This window comes from Centroberyx gerrardi, chromosome 17 (genome assembly GCF_048128805.1).
Source record: "Centroberyx gerrardi isolate f3 chromosome 17, fCenGer3.hap1.cur.20231027, whole genome shotgun sequence".
Taxonomy (NCBI): domain Eukaryota; kingdom Metazoa; phylum Chordata; class Actinopteri; order Beryciformes; family Berycidae; genus Centroberyx; species Centroberyx gerrardi.
Genome location: NC_136013.1, coordinates 4,875,841 through 4,893,724, shown reverse-complemented (window position 1 = coordinate 4,893,724; position 17,884 = coordinate 4,875,841). Strand labels below are relative to the sequence as shown.

Sequence of the window (17,884 nt, the reverse complement as noted above, 5' to 3'; positions counted from 1 at the left end):
CTCCCTCCACCTCGTATCCAAGGAGCGTTGCTAGGAAATGTAGAAAACCCGGAAACTTGCGCGGGGGATTTGAAAAGCCATCGACAAAGATCGTCTATTTAACAGATGAGTCACTCAGTAGTAAAAAAAATAAAAAAAAATAAATAAACTTGAACCACTTTCTGGTCTGCAGATGTGGGCGTCAACCCTCACGCATGTGCTCAATATTGCCTCATTATCATATGGCTGCTCACAAAATTATGAATTTTAGCTCTGGATGTTAAAGTCACAAGGAAAGGTCATTTCGATTATGCGTGCTTCTGTAATGTCACATATTTCCAGTTGAAAAAGGGTGTTGGGGGTGTAACGCAGGGAGGAAATGCTCAAAAATATTTTTTTAGTGTAAAAAAAAATCTTCCTGAACAATCCCGAGCTGTCACAAATTTCAGATTATTCAAAATAAGAAGTGCCAAGTTTTACATTTTCCCCCCACCACGTTTCGCGTTTATGGTACCCAGAAATAGGTCAGAGTGAGAGCTCTTTCCTTCTCTCGCCTCTCATATTTTAAAAATCTCCGAAAGTACAGCAACAGTGACACTGTTTTACAGGAACAGTATAAATCTTGTCTGTTTTTATGACGTTGAATACGTTAGTGTATTGTTTATATGTTTATCTTGTACATGTTTTGTGAAAGGTGACATTTTTGTATTGAACGAAACCTTTCAATTAAAGTCATATAGGGGTACCTTAGGAATAACGTACCTGACCTAACGTACCGTAATAACTAAGTCTGGCGAGCGGCGGGTGGAGTCTTCTTTCTTTTTGAGTCATGCTACTTCTTGATTTCCTCCAATATTGTTTATCAAAACGACACTGTTTTCCCCAATGAACAGTGCGCATATATAGCAAGTAACGAGCTGCTGCAGAGTGTTTTTATAACATCTGCTGCTGCTGGGTCGCACTGTGAGACTCCGAGTTCACCGGCTGCTGGGGAAAATAAATCGAACGCACACCAACATTGCCATGTCTCAAATGCTGCCTTCAGGGCTTCCCGTAAACTCCAACTACGGACAAAAGAAGTTTTAAATATGACTTTTCGTTCATGCAAGTGCTTTTCGGTTGGATATAATAAAAACATTCAACCTGTAACTAGTAGTTTTTGGTGGCTGTCGTTTTATTTTGTAAATTGGAGAATTACTTTGTACAATGAAAATTAGTAAAATTCGCATTAGCCATGTAACTAATGTTTTAATTCATATCTGAGCCAAAGTTGTTGTATACATCGCTTTACCCAACAATTTTTGACACGATCTACCGCTCTCTAAACACCACATCTCAGCGTATCGGGTTCAAATTGCGACTTTATCACACTGTTACGTCTTTCTTGGACGCCCTTACTCATTTCAGACGGTCCTTGAAGGCAGCATCAAAACTGCATCATCAGAGGGCGGTGATCATCAAACACGGAAAGAAAATAGATTTTGCTCGCAGTGTATTCTCATTTGGCTTCCACCATATACGCACACACATTTAACGGCGAAGCAGCAGTACAAATAATTAACTTAACATCATGCCAAGAAAGAAAGACTCTGTTAAAGGTGAGAGTAAATCAGCGTTTGACGTTAATTAATGTGATACCCTCGTCGTCACTTCAGTTTAATTATCTGCGACGTTGACCTACTGATGTTAAGTTAGCTAGCTTGCTAGCAGGCTTGCGAAGCTAGGCGAACACCACTATAGTGTCAATTGTGATTTTTAACACCTACACCATTGCCATCTAGACTACGGTTATGTAGTCATGACTTTTGAAATAAAATATAATTTACGTCATTAGTAATTTTACTTGTACCTCTCCCTCTATACAGGTGGCAGCGGTATGCCCAGATTTCGAGAGAACTCGAGAGTTTTGCGCGCACACGTGAGTATGACTCAGTTTATGTCATGTTGGCATAGCAGGTCTTTCCAGTCACATAGGGGCTGCTGACAAACAACTGGAACTAGGCAACAGCTGCAACACAAAACTGCCAACAAATTAAGGGAACTGTTCACATTCAAGTTGAGGAAATGAGGGACACAGTATGTTGTACGGAGGTGCTTCACATGTAGAAAATATCTAGCAGGAAATAGTAAGTCAGGCCTATTCAGTTGGCGGCCCGCGGGCCACATCCGGCCCAGAAGCAACTTCCGAGTGGCCCAGCGAGCTTGAATTACATAGGCTATTTTAATTGTAATATTACTTTATAAAAATTTGGACTCGTTTTCACTCGTCATGAATGTATTTCCTCTGTGGCAGAAAAACACGTTACACGAGCCTTCAGAAACTCCTGCAGGTTAAACTGGACTAACGAAACACTTTTGGGGCCGACTGACTCTAACAGACTCACTATGAACAGACTTTAAGACACTCGCTAGCCTAGCAACATTAAGGCTACAAACAACCCATAATGCAACACTCCGTGTAGCAGTCGGCTTTACACCGGTGCTTTATCCATTCAAAAAGAATATCTGATGTTGTGAACACGTTTGTCTAGTCCTCGAATATAAGACGACCCCCACTTTTTCTGAAAATATGTCTCTGGCAAATACTTGTTCATTTTGCCGCCATCTCCAAACGCCAAACCAATGTGTTTAATTTGCAATGAGTGCGTTGTGGTAGTTAAAGAATATAATATTCGGAGGCACCACATTGAGAAACACCAAAACTTTCCGGACAAAGTGCAGAGTTTGATTGCATCTTACGATCAGAGCCGTATTGCCCTGGTGCGGTCATGCACAGACCAAGAGAGAGCTACAGCAGCTTCCTTTTACTACATTCATTTGCGTTTGTTTAAAATTTGTCATTACCAAAAGCTAAAAAAAAGGTTTTAAATAGGCTGCTGAAAATGTCTGGCCCATCTACATTTCCTGGTTTTAAAATCTGGCCCAATTGAGCCCTGTACTAAGTCTTGCTATGCTAAAGCGTGTGCACATTGATGGATGCATTTGTAATTGCAGATCTTTTCTCCTTTTCAGGAATCTGTGGTAGATTTAATAAGTGGACGCCCCAACCAAAGCTCTTTCCTAGATGTCTTTGCCTCTGGCTTATTTGGTAAGATATGATGTGAGCCGATGAGCATTGGGCAATTATTGCATTCTCTCCATGAAATAGACCATACACTCGGAAGCTGAGTCCTTATTAAATCCACTTCAGTCATAAGAGGAAGATGTAGATGAAGGAAATGAGAAGTTAAACAAGGATTTTTAACATTCAGTCGTTATCTGCTCGCCCCCATGTCAGTCGAAACTCCACTGACATTTGTAGGACCACCAAACACAGCGAGTTAGCCCCTCATAGTTCTATATCAGTCTTTTTCCAAACTGTTCCATCTTTTTACAGCTCCAAAAAGCATAAAATGACCATTAAGTTTCTCCAAACAGCTTGTGCAGCATAATCCAAGCCAAACGATTGCACTGTGGGTCCAAAAGTCCAATATTTACCTCATTATGTCCTATATTTTCCTCAACAACATTGTTTTGCTGTGGAGCGCAACAACAGTCCCTACAGCAGCAAGCAGAGTGCTGTAGGGAGCGTGCGTGACCAGAGCGTTGTCAATAAGGAAAATGTAGATAATGAGATAATGATAAAAGATAATGAGGTAAACACTGGAGTTTTGGACTCGGTGTGGCCATTTGTCTACAAAACACTTGGATTGGCTGCACAAACTGGAGAAGTTTGATGGACATTTTAATTTTTTTGGAGCTTGGATGCCTGCTGATGGTGTTTGGTCCTTTTTAAGCCTCGAGACAAATGAGATATTGATTGTGCAAAAGGGCAAAAACTCACTCGCACAAAAGTGTTCCTAATGTTTTGTAGAGTGAAAGTAACTCGGGTCATTAAAATGTTAATTTTCAGCTATAGCTCAGTGTGTAAATAAAGACACATTAAGGGTTCAGGGCTTGATGCACTTATGTTTTCCATCTATACTAATATACTCTTATGTGATCTTTATTGCACTTTAAGCTTTCCACCAAATGGCTTATCATAGGTCTAATAAAAAGGGAACAATATAGGTAATAAAATAATAATGTAACCAAAGGATGACATGGCTTCCCCTTGTGTGTGACTGTTGTTCACAGAAGTACCTTTACCAGACTGAGAGCAGTTAACGACTAAGTCCTACTACTGCATATACAGCTCATACGGCTCATACTGTGTGTGTATTCACACTGCCCATCAAAAGTTTGAGGACACCTATTTTTTTGAAAACGTTTAATAAATAAGCATGTTTTCTTTGTCGGTTTGCAATAACTTAACCCCATTAAAGACTAACTACAATAGGTTTAGTTTGAGGAAATGAAATCATACATACGATAGCACTAAAACAATTAAACTATATTCAGTGCCATGAAAAACCTGTTCGTACCAAAGAGACACTTTGATAAACAGGAAGCTGAGTGTTGAATAAATAGATCATATGAGGAAATAGATATTTTATGTTAAGGAAAGCATTGCAGGCATTGAAAAATAACACAGAAAATCAAATAGTACTTTGAAAATTTAGAAAAGGCAAGGTGTCCCCAAACTTTTGACGGGCAGTGCGTGTGGGAGTGTGAATAAAATATATACATATATACTTTTTCCCTGTTCTCTACTGTTGGAGAGATAATTTAATTTCAAAACCACGCTCGATCAAGTTCAAAGTTTCTGTAAATCACTTAGGAAAACCAGAGATGAAACAGATTTTGCCCCTTGTTCTTTTTGAATATTTTGATTAAAAAGAAAACTCTTTTGGGGGGGTGATGATGGTGTTTTGACCTTGAGACTGGATGACACCCGTTTTAACTTTCTGCCACCTCATTTGTCTGTCATACTTTGCAGGTTTTGATCTCGGTTTTTTAAGGGCCTTTGATACCGATCTGGAGAATGACATCATATATTCTGACAGCGACGAGGACGAGGACGAGGAGTGTTTTTATTCGCCCAGCGCTGCTCAGAGGCCTTTAGCTCCACACCCACAGATCAGACAACTGACTCAGGAGGTACAACTCACACTTTTGTTTAAAAATGAGGAGAAACACCCACTCCTACAAAATTAAGACTAGTGATGGGACGATATGCTTATCTCACGATACGATTCGATATGTGGTTCATGATTCAATACAACCACGATATGATGTGATAAATAAAAGTTCAATGACAACAAAGTCTGACTGTGCAGAATTATGTTTATTTCTGAGCCACAAATCTTTCTAGCGATGGCATTGGCTGCTAGAATGTAAACAACAATTTAAAAATATAATTACAAAGTGCAAATAATATAATTTCAATGGAGAGCTTCTGAAACTATGATGGTCAAGCGTCTCATTTATGATTACTACAGCAGAATAAAATGGAGCTAATATCACAATTCATTTTCCTGCCCCACAATCCGTATTCTCACATTTTTGGATTGCAATATATTGAATTTCGATATATTGTCCCATCCCTAATTAAGACTGATGATGGTACTTTTAAAAAGGATGCTAAGTAATTGAAGTCCTTGCTTGGCAACATGATGACTGGAGAGAGAGATTTATGAACTTCAGGCAATGATGCTTTTGTCATCAAAACTGCAAAATGTTGCATTTTGGAAATTAACTCTTCATTTACATTTTCACATAGTGTATTTTTAATTGCATCAACATTTTCTAAAAGCATACTTTTTGTTTTTTCAGGAGGCCGAGCAACATGCAAGGGAATTGTTCGAGGAAGAGGAACGGCGTAAGGACAAAGCCGAAAAGAACAAGCGTAAAAAAATGGTCAGTGTCTGCACAATTATTATGATAGAAATGAATCTTGAACAATGGTTTTTCCTCTGACTGCAGGTCATAAACATTTTCCTCTCTCTTTTTACAGCGTAAAAAAGAAAGAAAACGATTAGAAAAGGAGAATGCAGTTAAAGAGATTGTACCTGTAAGTCTATTGAACTCATATTGGTGTGTTTGCTCATGTGAAATAAGTGACTTTTTTACATGTACATCTAAGGCATTTAGCAGACACTCTTATCCAGAGTGACTTACAATGAGTGCAACAGTAGAATAAACCTAAATTCCTAGATTGCCAGCATTATACACCAACATTACAAACAGTAGGAAGGAGTGCAAAGGTCAAAGAGAATAAATATCATAAATATTCCTGCATCCCTACAATGTTAAAATAATGGAAAGGTGCTTTATACAGAAATAAGAGCCAGGCTGTTTTAAATTTATGTTTATTTGTAATACCATTCTGTGTGTCCTCAGGAGGAAGAACTAGGCAAGTCCGAGTCTTCAGAAAATCAGGGAGAAAATCATATTATTGAAAGTAATGTGGAAGCGGAGGAATCTGCTGCTTCTGCACCTGGTGAAACACAAAATGAAACTGTGGTCACAGAGTGCGACGAGAGCAGCAGCAGCAGCAGCAGCGGTAACGAAGAAGATAATGTTGTGAAGATGAATGAGGACGGAGACGGGGAGCCAAAGGTTTGTGTACAATTTTAAATGTTAGTTTGTGTCACATTATGTTTAGGTTTGTTCGGTATGCTCATTTTATTTTGCAGCACTTGGAAACTTTAAGGAAATATTAATACACTATTTTTATTATGAGGTTAGGGAAGACATAATGTCCCCAGCAAGCATTTGACAGATGTTGCACAACATTTTCACAATATGATATTATGGAACAGCAAAAATTCATGTAAACAGCTGTGAAAACTTTTGAATTGATACCAGAAAGATCCTGATTTCACAAAACTATGCAGGCAGCAGCTGTGGACGGCTACAGATCTTCAGCCCTGTCAACATCTGTTCCACGTCAATATGTTTGCTTTTGTTGATCCATATGTCTGGACATGATGTCGTCTCTCTTGAACCTTCATGACACCAGAGTAGACGGCGACGATTATGACGATGAAACTGAAAATGAATGATGAAACTGCCTTGCGTTTCTTTTTCCTCCTACAGGATTTGGATTTGAATAATTCATTTGTTTCTACGGCTGCGTTTGCGGCCCAGGAGCCACCTGACCAAACCCCCACAACCGAGAGAAAGGGGAAGAAAAAAGAGTTATTGGTAGTTCAACAACCTGAGGAGGAGAAGTCAGACGTTCTAGAGGAGCCTGAAGTTCAAAAGAAGAAGGAAGGGAACCACAACATCGTAAAAGAGGTACTGTGGGAATCATGTGTGCGGTTTTTAATGTATATGTGTACTCAAAACAAAATGATTATAATTTGGGGGGTTAGACACAAGACTACATGCCTTTAGTAAACACTGAAGGAGGGAGAGATAGAGAGAGCTCGATCAATCTTTTTCATATCCGAAGATTGCATCTTTGATTACCTTACCCAGCAAACATGAGAGAAGCACCAGTCTTTGGTGTTACTATTTTTTTATTTTATTATTTCAGACTGCCTCTACAAACTACTGCAACCCACAAAAAGATCTGACCTAATTCCATGTGAAAATGTGCAAAAATGCAGAAATCAAATGGTTGACAAATTCTTAGGAAATACTCAATTTACTCAAGTCTCAACTGTCATGTTTGGCAAGTCGAATTGTCCATTACTGATTGAACCTAATCACTGTCTAATGTGCTAATACTAATCTTTATAGAAAACGATGGAGCCCAGTTTAGAAGATTTTGAGAAAAGAAGCAGAGAACTTGCCGGTAAGTTTATAATATTTTCCATTAACATTTTCTCTGTGATTATGACAATGAAACCAAAACTTTAAGTACTGAACCCGACGCAACTTTTCCTTCCCCTGTTTTCCCAGGTATCGGAAATCGTTTGGCTGCTTCCGGACAGTTTGAGGTGGCAGTGAAATGCTTTACTGACGCCATTAAATACAACCCAAAGGAATATAAGTGAGAACACAGACTTGACTTTACATTGACCTCCAGCCTTGGTGAAGCACCCAGCGGTGACCGTTAATGACCGTGAATTATATTTCCTCCTCGTTTCAGGTTATTTGGAAATCGGTCCCTTTGTTATGAGAGGATGCAGCAGTATGGAAACGCTCTTATGGATGCTGACCTTGCACTCTCCATGCAGCCAAACTGGATAAAAGGTTTATTTAGGAAAGGGAAAGCTCTCTGTGGGCTGAAGGTAAATCACTGTTCTTGTTTCCCAGTTAATTCTGCTTCTACTGTGTTTACTTTTTTATCATCAGTGCTCCCAGATATTTGTCATTCTTGCAACTGTGTAATGTTTCCTCAAATTGATAGTTGATCTGAATGTTGCAACTGGCTTGACATTTTGACAAAACCACACCTAATATTATATAAAACCCATAGTATTAGTAAAACTTAACAAGCTAATACTTACGACTAAGTAGATATAGATATGCCACGTTTTTTACGTTTTATTCAAGTTTTATTCATACATGTATTGATGCTCTCAATTTTTGTTTTTATTATCTTCCTTTTATTCTCTTATTCCTATTTCTGTTGCTTTATTCCTTTGTTCTTTTATCTGTAAAGCAGCTTTTGTAAACTTTTGGAAAAGCGCTATAAAAATAAAGATTATATCAGAAATATTGAAAATGGTCAGAATAAAATAGATTTTTGGAAGGTGTATGAACAAATAGGTGTGAGATCATCAATAAATATGCAAGTATATTTTTGTTAGCAAGTCAAGGATTTTTGGTTTCAGCAGTCCCAGAAAAAAAACCCTGGAGTCACTCTGTAACTTTGGAAATGTAGGAGATGAACATTACAACAGAGTGTTTTATTATTTACCGGTTATAATTTATTAACTTCCTCACCTGCTGTCTGCTGCTTCCCTCTCTGTTTGCTTCCCTGCAGAGGTACTACGAGGCCTCGCTGATCTATAAGGAAGTGCTGAGGCTGGACAGCTCGAGCGCTGAAGCCACACAGGAGCTGAAGCGAGCGCAGACCTTACACCTCATGGTAGGAGAAGCAACGTCTGTTAAAACTAAGAGCGTAATAAAAACACAAGAATGCTAACTTTTCTATCCATCAGCAACACTAGTTTACCAGGCAAATATGATTTTATGGGGGTTTTCTTTTTAGAGGAGGGAAGAACCTCCACTGCCACGGTGGAAAACTGATTGAGATTGAGTAGAAATGTTTGGTAAAATCCAACAACTGATACGTAGCTTGTGTTAAAGCTGCACTAAGGCAACTTCGCACGTTGGCGGCTCCCAATGGCAGCGAGAGGAAATTTTAACTGAAATACCCAGAAATCTTGCGCGGTGAGGTCAGTAAACGTCACACAGCTCGCTCATGTTTACCAACCCGGCCGGTCTGTGATGCTTTATACCAAAGAAACCAAAGAGACGAGAGAGGAGAAGATCTAACGCTGGTGAGTCCAGCTTTCTCTGGGCGGAGCGCTGCTCACTGCTGTTTAGGAGACAGATTGGATTTCACTCTGAAGTTTTGATTCGTCACTTCCTGTGGGTGGAGAAGTGTATAAATCCCACACCATAATTTAATTTGGGGAAATAGGGCGAATCTACAGTGTTTCAATTCGAAGGGACGGGACGCTCTTCTCTGTTGCAGCCCCACTTCATGATTTAGGCTGATTAAAATGTGTGTATTCTTGCATGAAAATCTTGCTTTGTGTGGCTTTAATTTCCCATTCTGATAATAAAACTGTATCTTAGTATCATGTCAGTTTAGGAGGTTGTCTTTGGATTTTCCCTTTAGGAAATGGGATTCAGCTGGGCGCAGAGCTCCGACGCCTTAAAAACCCACGCCACTCTGGAAGAAGCTGTTGAAGCGCTCTTTGGCGGTGAAGGCAAACCGGGTCCAGGAGGTAAAAGTGGCAAAATGTTTCCCCAAGTCCAAAGCTGGAAAGATGACGCTCAGATCTGTGATGCGTTTCAGCGCTCTGACCCTCCGCTCGGTACCTTCTCTTTAGCCGCTCATGCCGGTAATGACAACACAAATCAAGTAGTGGTGGAGGAAGTGGAGGATGAGGAGGGAGAGTGGATTGTTCTACCAACAAGCCGTCCGAGAGCGCAGCATGTCAAAGAGTCCGGTGCTGCCGGCCAAACCAGACCGAAGTCTCAGTCCCCCACCCCGCTGCCCAGGAACTGGGTCAAACCGTAAGGATGCTGGATCTCATTTATCCGTATTTCTAAATGGGAGATTTCATTCCAAAATGTTATTTACATCTGATTATATCTTCTAAAATGTTACTATTTTGTTAGCCAAGGTCTTCAGATAACTAACAACCGCAATAATAATCAATAGTACGTTTTTCTTACATGCCAGCAGTCATTTTGCAGAACTAGGTTTCACATTTTCCAGTTGGTGTTTATCTCACTTTTGAATTAACTATTCATATCTTGGGAATGTTGAAATACACACAGATGTACTGCAACTATTTGTTGGTTCATCTGTTTATCTGTTATCTATCATGTGTCTACTTCTCTGTCCTACCCACTAACTTTAAATATACATGTTGAATCCTTGTAAAGACAGTACTGTCTTGTTTTGAAATGGATTTTAACTCCATTGATCAGTGTTTTACATTACACATAATCAAATCATTTTTATCATCAGTCTTGATCAGATGAGGAACGCTGCATGGGCTTCAAATGTGTCCACTGGAGATGCTCATTGTAAATATGGGGAGTCCATATGTAGAGGAAAGAATAAAAAAATCCCCTGTATAAAGTTAAAAAGCCTTTATTATTCTTGGCCTTCTTCAGGGTGCAGAGTTGGTGTCTTTTTCTAACATTTTAACATGAAATAGCCAAGAATAATAAGGCTTTTTAACTTTATACAGAGGAGAGTGCCTTGGACTTTTTCTTCTTTTTTCCTCTACAATTGTTATCATCAGTTTGATATTATTCCTAGTAAAGTATGCAGTAATGGTTCAAACATTGAGCAGTCGATGTGCAACATGGTTACAACATCATTATTATTGCTAGTGATTTAATATTTACCAACATTTAGTGGATTTAGTGCGACTGTCTCCTGTGTCATAGAAAATGGGTGAGTGCCTATGTAGAAAACAACATTGTGGACTAATTGTTTTATTTCTTCTGGTTTTTTTAAAGGGACCTTTTCCCCATTTGGGTTGGATCCTTGGCTCCTACTGTCACTTACACAACGCTCCACACCCTCTTCAGCAGGTGAAGTAACACACTCTGCTCTCCTTCGTCCCTGTGAACCTGTTTCTGTTTGAAGATCTCTTTCGACGCTTCATCAGAATCGGATGTTGTTTTTCTTGGTCTCATTGGTGCAGAAACATCGACGTCTGCCAGAGTTTCACAGCAGAAACTGACTCATGGTGCTAACAGGGCTGCACACACAGTGGAAAGGCACAGAGCAAGATAGACTGTCGACCACACACATCACTCTTCACGTATACACACACACACAAGCTGTGTTCATTAAATATTTAAGCAGCATTGTGCGGTTACAGCTGTAGGATAAGTGTTGTGAATGTCCAGTTTCATTTCAGACTTATATAGACTTATGTTCTTAGAGTTATATTCCGTCAGATATCTTAAAAAAAGGAAAAAAAAAACTCCAATATGCACATGCTGACGCTCTGCTCTTGGCATTGGACCATCAGCAGGCTGTTAGTGTGTCGGCTCTGGGCTCACCCCTCGTTATGTATTATTTCTGTTGAATTGATGTGTTTCTGTATATTTGCTCTTACTGACTCCTAGCTGCAAAGCAAATTGCCCCGCAGGGATATTAAAGATTTACTCCGGTCTGCTCCGCGCTCTACTCATGTGCTTTCCTTCTCTCTCTCTCTCTCTCTCTCTTTCTCTCTCTCTCCTCCCGCCTCGTTTCTCTCTGGCTTCGCCTCTTTCAGAGCCGGCACCGTCTTCAGCATCAAGATGCTGCTGGATCACCAGTGTGCCTTTGTGCACTTCACCAGGAAGGAAGACTGTGAGAGAGCCATCCAGTTTATTAATGTAAGTTTCTGCTCGCTGCTCGGTGACATTTACATTTTATATTTTAGGCATTTAGCTGATGCTCATCGCACATTTTATTATAGTTATAGACCCATCGTCATGTCACATATTGGGATATTTGTTGTTTGTTTGTTTGTTAGAATAATCTTCAGTTATAGATTGTGTTACCTAATTGACAGGCATATTGCCCAGCTACTATCAGCATATATTTATTCAACGCCGAGCCAAATCTTCAATTGGAGCCAAGAAATTAAGGTCTAGAAAAAGCCTGGAAGATAGAAAAGTGCAAAGTGAACAAATGAGCCAGAGAGTATATTATATATTTTAACAAGACAAGTGTAAGATTAAGTGCAAATAAAGAAGGAAGATGGGGAAATTCATTGTGCTGTGTAAAGCTGCAGATATAAAGCAGCAACTAAAAATTGGAATTCTTTTCTTTCTGGAAAGTTGTTCGTGCTTCACAGCATAACTCCGAAAGTTTTCGACCTAGACTCTATTTTCTCATCATTTTCAATCATGCCAACCAATTCTGATTCTCTAAAATCACATTAGTTGCTTCACTATAGACTAGAGCTGCTTCTCACTTTCCGGGGTGTGCAGCTCTCCAATACAGTCCTATAGGGCCAAATGGATACTAAAAAAAAAAACACAACCTAATCTCCCAATGCATGTCTTTTTCAACATATTCACTTCTCACTCTGTAATGAGATATGCTGGTAAAAAGATGTGAATGAGACTCATCTTAAGTCGAGCGTTTCTTGTACGGTTTTGATGCCATCTTGGCCCACTGCTTCAGCACTTCCTTGTTGACTCTTTGCCGGCTGCAGCTGCCCGTCTGCACACAACGCTGTGTAAAGTCATGCAGAATAAACCGTGAAAGTTGTCCGGTCATGGATAACCTGAAAAATAAATATGTACACGTCTCTTTACAAAGTGAGAGTCGATATGTTGGATAAAGACATGCCACGGGTGTTTTTGGGGTCAGTTTTATTCATGTATTAGTTTGAGTATCCATTGGCCTAATAGAACTGTATTGGAGAGACATGCAGCAACCAAGACGCAAGTCGCTCTATAGTGAAGAAATTGATGAGATATTGGTCAGAATAAATTTGTATGATGGGGAAAATAGGGTCCAGGTTGTGCTTGAAACTTTTAATGTCAACAGCAATCAGAATCACTTTGATCACCAAGTGCACAAACGGTACTTGGTGAGAAAATTGTCTAACAGAAGTTCTCCAAATGTACACTGGGGGGGGGGGGAGATAGATTTCTATACTTATATGAATTGTTGCCCCGTACATTACTTGGCAGTGAACTGTGTGCTTGTTCCTCAGGGTATGGTGGTAGAGGGGGCTCCTCTGTCGGTGCGATATCCCAATAAAATCCACCCTGAAATCGGTGTGTCCAAGACAGCCGTCACCGAGGCGTTTTCACGCCCCGTCACAGCCTCTGGGTAAGAACACAACATTCATTCCCCCTGTGATGATAACTTTAAGGCAGTATTTCACTTTGGTAGAACATTTAGTTTCACCTTAGGGTTTACATTTTGCTTATTTGGATGTATAAAATTATAAAAACACTGAGAGAAGAGCAGGAAAATGCAGATTGCACAGGTGAGATTTAAAAAAATACAGCAGACTCTTTAAAAAGATAAAAAATATTAAGACGAAATGACCAAATTCAACAAGAAAGCAGTATAACAGGAAAAGAGGGAGCTTATTGGTGTGTGTGTAGTATTTAATGAATGGTTAACCAGCAGTATTGGCCACTCTGAGGACCCGTAGTTGTCAATATTCACTCACTTAGGTTTCGAAAACCTAGTCTAAAGATTCATAGCTCTAACTCATACAAATACAGCAAAGAAAGTATACAACAGTTAATATTATTTGTTGTGTCCAGGGTTATAATTCAAGTAGTAATTTTGTGTATTTGTTGTTATTAATTTTGAGAGCTGAGAAAAAAGCCTGGTGTCAGTGAATCCCAGAGGCTGATAATGTTTGAGGTCGACTCCCTGAACTTAAAAATGGAAAATATACCAAAGTAAAACTGTGCTTTTGAAGTATTAAACCTTCTTAAACTTTGACAAAACCCTACAAGTGAATCCCCCCCGAGTTGACAAACTGTTTTCCTGTTGTAGCAAGAATATAAAAGAGTGCTTTTTCTGGAGGACGACGGGCTGCACCAAGCAGGACAAATGCATCTTCAGACACGTCCCAGAGCACAAGAACATCGACAGGGACAAAGTCAAACTGTAGACTGGCAGCTGATCACCTGGGGGAGGAAAATCAAAAATGGAAAAAAACCTTACAGTGTTTCCTCTGGAATTTAACGCAGTGGTGGGCATTTCAGTTTTAGTTGAACATCGAACATCTTGTTTTGGTCCCAGTTACGGTTCTTGTGAAGGTTCCATTGCAAAAAAAACCCAAAAAAACATATGTATTTTTTCGAAAACATTGTCGGAATAAAAAGAAAGAAATAAGATTCTGTAACATTAGGACATTTACTTACATTAGGACGCGCTGTGATGTCACGCCACTGCTGAATGAATACAGAGGACACACACAGAATTGCATTATACTACTGTACCATAATGATGGAGAGATGGGTCATGTGCCTTACAGATAAGTTTAAGATATGCGCCCTGCTTTCAGCATTCCTTGGCAATGGGATCTTCATTGTGCAAGTCTGTTTGGTTTTTTTTTGCTTTTCCTCTCTCTGCTTGTCCTCATCCAGTAAGACACCAGTTGAGTTCTGGATCCGTCACCTGAGAAGGATTTCAATGTTTCACTTTTTTTTTCAGGCAATTGCACTTTCTCTTTTAGCTTAGGAAATGAAGCAATAAACAACAAGGCAAAACAAGACCTGACAATAAAGCCAAAAGGAAAAATGACCGAATCTTTGCACAGCTTGTGTTGAAACACTTTGATTTTTCTTTTTCTTTTTTATTTAAATATTGGTAGCTTATGTCACTACAGTGACATACATCTCTAGATGTTTACTTTTACCTTTTACTGTACACATTTTAAAATTGATTTAACAGATTTTCTTTCTGTTGATTTCCAGTGACCACTAGGTGGCAGTGTGAACTTGAGCCCTTTACTTTGGGGCTACCAAATTGCTTTTCTTTTCATTTTAAAGGTCTGTGATTCATGACCAGTTAATCTACTGGTACTTTTGTTGTGCCATGTTTCATTTTCTAATTGTGCTCTGTATTAAATTTGCTTGGGCATAAATTTGCTCTACATTTCTTAAAGGGTGTGGGGGGGTGTAATAGTGCAGTTCAGTAGTTATGAACATTATGTATAAACTTTGTGATGGCATGTCCAATTGTGTTGAGAAAAAAATAGAAAAGTGTTTATGTGTAAAGTTGGAGAATCTTTTGAAATCTGTGTTACATATCATATGCCAAGTGTTGGATGTTTTGATCCAACGTGCCTTTCAGCAGCTCGAGTGTTTTATCATGGTTTGGCCCAGTGGGAGTTGCAGCCGTAACCCTGGCAGTGTTGGTGTCATGCTGTGTGCATTCATCTATACAAGACCAAAGACTTTGTGTAGGTGGAGCGCTATAGATTAGTGTGAATATGACAGACTGCAAAGAATAATAAAGTCGGCCTTACGGTGAGCCGCATAAGGCTGAAGTATGATTTGTGAACTTGAGAATGCACGCTTCATGCATCCTGGTGTGATTTTTGGGCGTCAAATCGAGATCGGAGGGAGGATGGCCTTGTGGTTAGTCGCTGTCCCGCAACCAAAATGTCACAGGTTCAATCCGGGTAACGGCTATGTATTCTGTTGCATTGTCCTTGAGCAAAACACTGAAGCCCTCCTCCATCACTCTTTCTGGGGGAGTGTCAGCTAAATGCCTAAAATGCAAGCGTTGTCCCTGGGATGTTATCTAAAGACGAGATCCTTTTAAGCCTAAAATGCCTCGCTTCAATCTTCCTGCCTGTGTCTCCTCACCATTAATGTGGGTGGGATTTGTGTAGATCCCCCCCCTGCTCAAAGCCCAGCAGGTTTGCTATTTGACTCAAGCAGTTCCAAGGTCTTTCTTTTTTTTAGCCTTGTTACGCAATGTTTGGGGTGTGAATTACAAAACCCGTACCAATAATTACTTAAAAAACGACATTGAGAAAGTTGAGGCGGTTAGCTGTGAAAAGTGCTTAGTGTTGACCTTACAGGAAGAGCTGCTATACTTGTGGGCATTAATTGGCTGATGGTGGCATACCTGACAAAGCCCTTTTGATCTGTGTGAGATTTGAGAGCATGAAAGGGCTGTAATACTAATAACATGAACTCTGCTTGAACCCGGAGGCAGCGCCGAGACCCGCCGTTGGTACATTACCGACTTGCAAAATGGGCCTATATTTAATCTTATTGGTCCTCTCGGCTTCCCCTTGCTAGCAACCCGCTTCAACGCAGATAAGACCGATAAGAGGTTAGGGTTCACAAACCGGTTGGGATCGGCCTCCCGCCGCTGAGCGCCCGGACAAAGCCGGTCCCCTTTCTTAACTAAAGCAAACACCGGGAAGATAAAGTGCATCTTCTTAAAAGGCTTGTGTGGTTTGTAAAGCTTTTAACAGATCTCTCTCTCTCTCTTTCTCTCTTTCTCTCGCCCTCCCAGCAGGAGGAACAAGTAAACGTAGTAACAGAAATTAACCACCACACATGCCACGTTGCTCTCCCATTCTTTACTTTTTGATATATGGCTCTGCAGCAAAAACCCTCCTCACACCCCCTCAAGAGAAGTTTTCAGTTGGAGTAATTGAATGCATTGCTTTTACCGTAGGGATACATAATATAATTTTTATTCTAATTCTGTGGTTTCTCTCTACTGGTAAATAAAATATTGATGTGACATGAGGGAATAGCTGACTCATATATCAACAGTCTGTTTTGCTTCTCAGGAAGCCAAAATGAATGCTCGACTGCAGCTTTGCAACTGCTCAGCTTACAAGCTGTCCCCAAAACTCATAACCTCCTCAGCAGGACGGCCGCTGTTTATAACTCTGTCCTTTTTCAACATATCAGTGTGTCTAGTTTGGGGCAAAACATATTTGTTACTTTTATTTACACGTCAGTAATGTTTTGTGTCAGTGGGTTTTCAACATGTTCTGCTGAAAAGTAACAAACATTTGTTCTACCAAAATAAACACAAACTTTCCTCCTCAACTAGACAAATCCTTAGTTTTCTTGAATAGGACAAAACATTGGAAGGCTTTAATTCCAAAATGCCATATGCCCATTTTGCTACCTGAAATTCATGTGAATTTTTCAACAGATGGAAAAAATCAGATGAGCCTATATTCAAAAACAACTTTTTTTTTTTATAAGTAAAGATGGTAAAATGACCCATAACTTAAACAGAAACTCAGAATGTGCTTTACTGTCTTGCCAACAAACATTTAATTCTCATTTCTTTCCAAATGTGTATATTTGCAACGAAACTGTTTATTTTGAACAGCCACATGTTGTCTCTGCAGATTGTTAGTGAGCGTAATGACTGAGATCAACAAGATGTTTGTAATGGTGGATTCACACAATGGGAAGCATCTGCTTCGTTGCAGCCTCTTCCCAAGCCTTGCTGGATCCCTTTGTTGCATTGTGAAATTTATACAGTAATTGTCACAATGAGAAATTGACCTTCCCTTTAATCTAGACAGAAGCCCCCTTAACAAGTTAAAATAGCGCAAACCCAATTAGGGAATTGATTGCTTGCTTTCATTTTCCTCATTTGCATCAGGGTCATATAGGGAAGATAAATTAATGTCTAGTCTTTTGTCCACACTGTCATTTCTGATTGTGGAATATCTATTGCTCAGAAATGGGCAAGAGAAAAGTCTTTTGTTCTGCCCTTGAAGAACAAATCCCAGAATATCTGCTGTGGATCTTATACAGAAACCTGCAGCAGATATAAAAGCAAGAGCAAGTTGTTCTGCCTTTCCATATGGCTTGAGAAACGGTTTTTTATGTTTAAAAGATACATCAAATTATCTAAACACCCCTGTTATCA

The 17,884-nt window shown here is 39.7% G+C and overlaps 1 protein-coding gene across 2 annotated transcripts; it reads left to right on the top strand.

Annotated features, from left to right (window-relative positions):
* The first annotated feature begins 1,494 nt into the window (after window positions 1-1,494).
* LOC139919747 (uncharacterized) lies at window positions 1,495-17,125 on the top strand. Of its 2 annotated transcripts, XM_071909574.2 has the most exons (18): window positions 1,495-1,577; window positions 1,845-1,897; window positions 2,992-3,067; window positions 4,838-4,998; window positions 5,674-5,757; window positions 5,855-5,911; window positions 6,241-6,459; window positions 6,940-7,140; window positions 7,588-7,642; window positions 7,750-7,840; window positions 7,940-8,081; window positions 8,780-8,884; window positions 9,644-9,752; window positions 9,858-10,044; window positions 11,005-11,079; window positions 11,772-11,874; window positions 13,209-13,327; window positions 14,012-17,125. In XM_071909574.2, the coding sequence occupies exons 1-18, from the start codon at window positions 1,550-1,552 to the stop codon at window positions 14,127-14,129; spliced, it is 1,983 nt and encodes a 660-aa protein (XP_071765675.2). In that variant the 5' UTR covers window positions 1,495-1,549; the 3' UTR covers window positions 14,130-17,125. The 2 variants fall into 2 exon arrangements, with proteins under 2 accessions (XP_071765675.2, XP_078145589.1); XM_078289463.1 differs by having other exon boundaries at window positions 9,644-10,044.
* The last annotated feature ends 759 nt before the right edge of the window (window positions 17,126-17,884 follow it).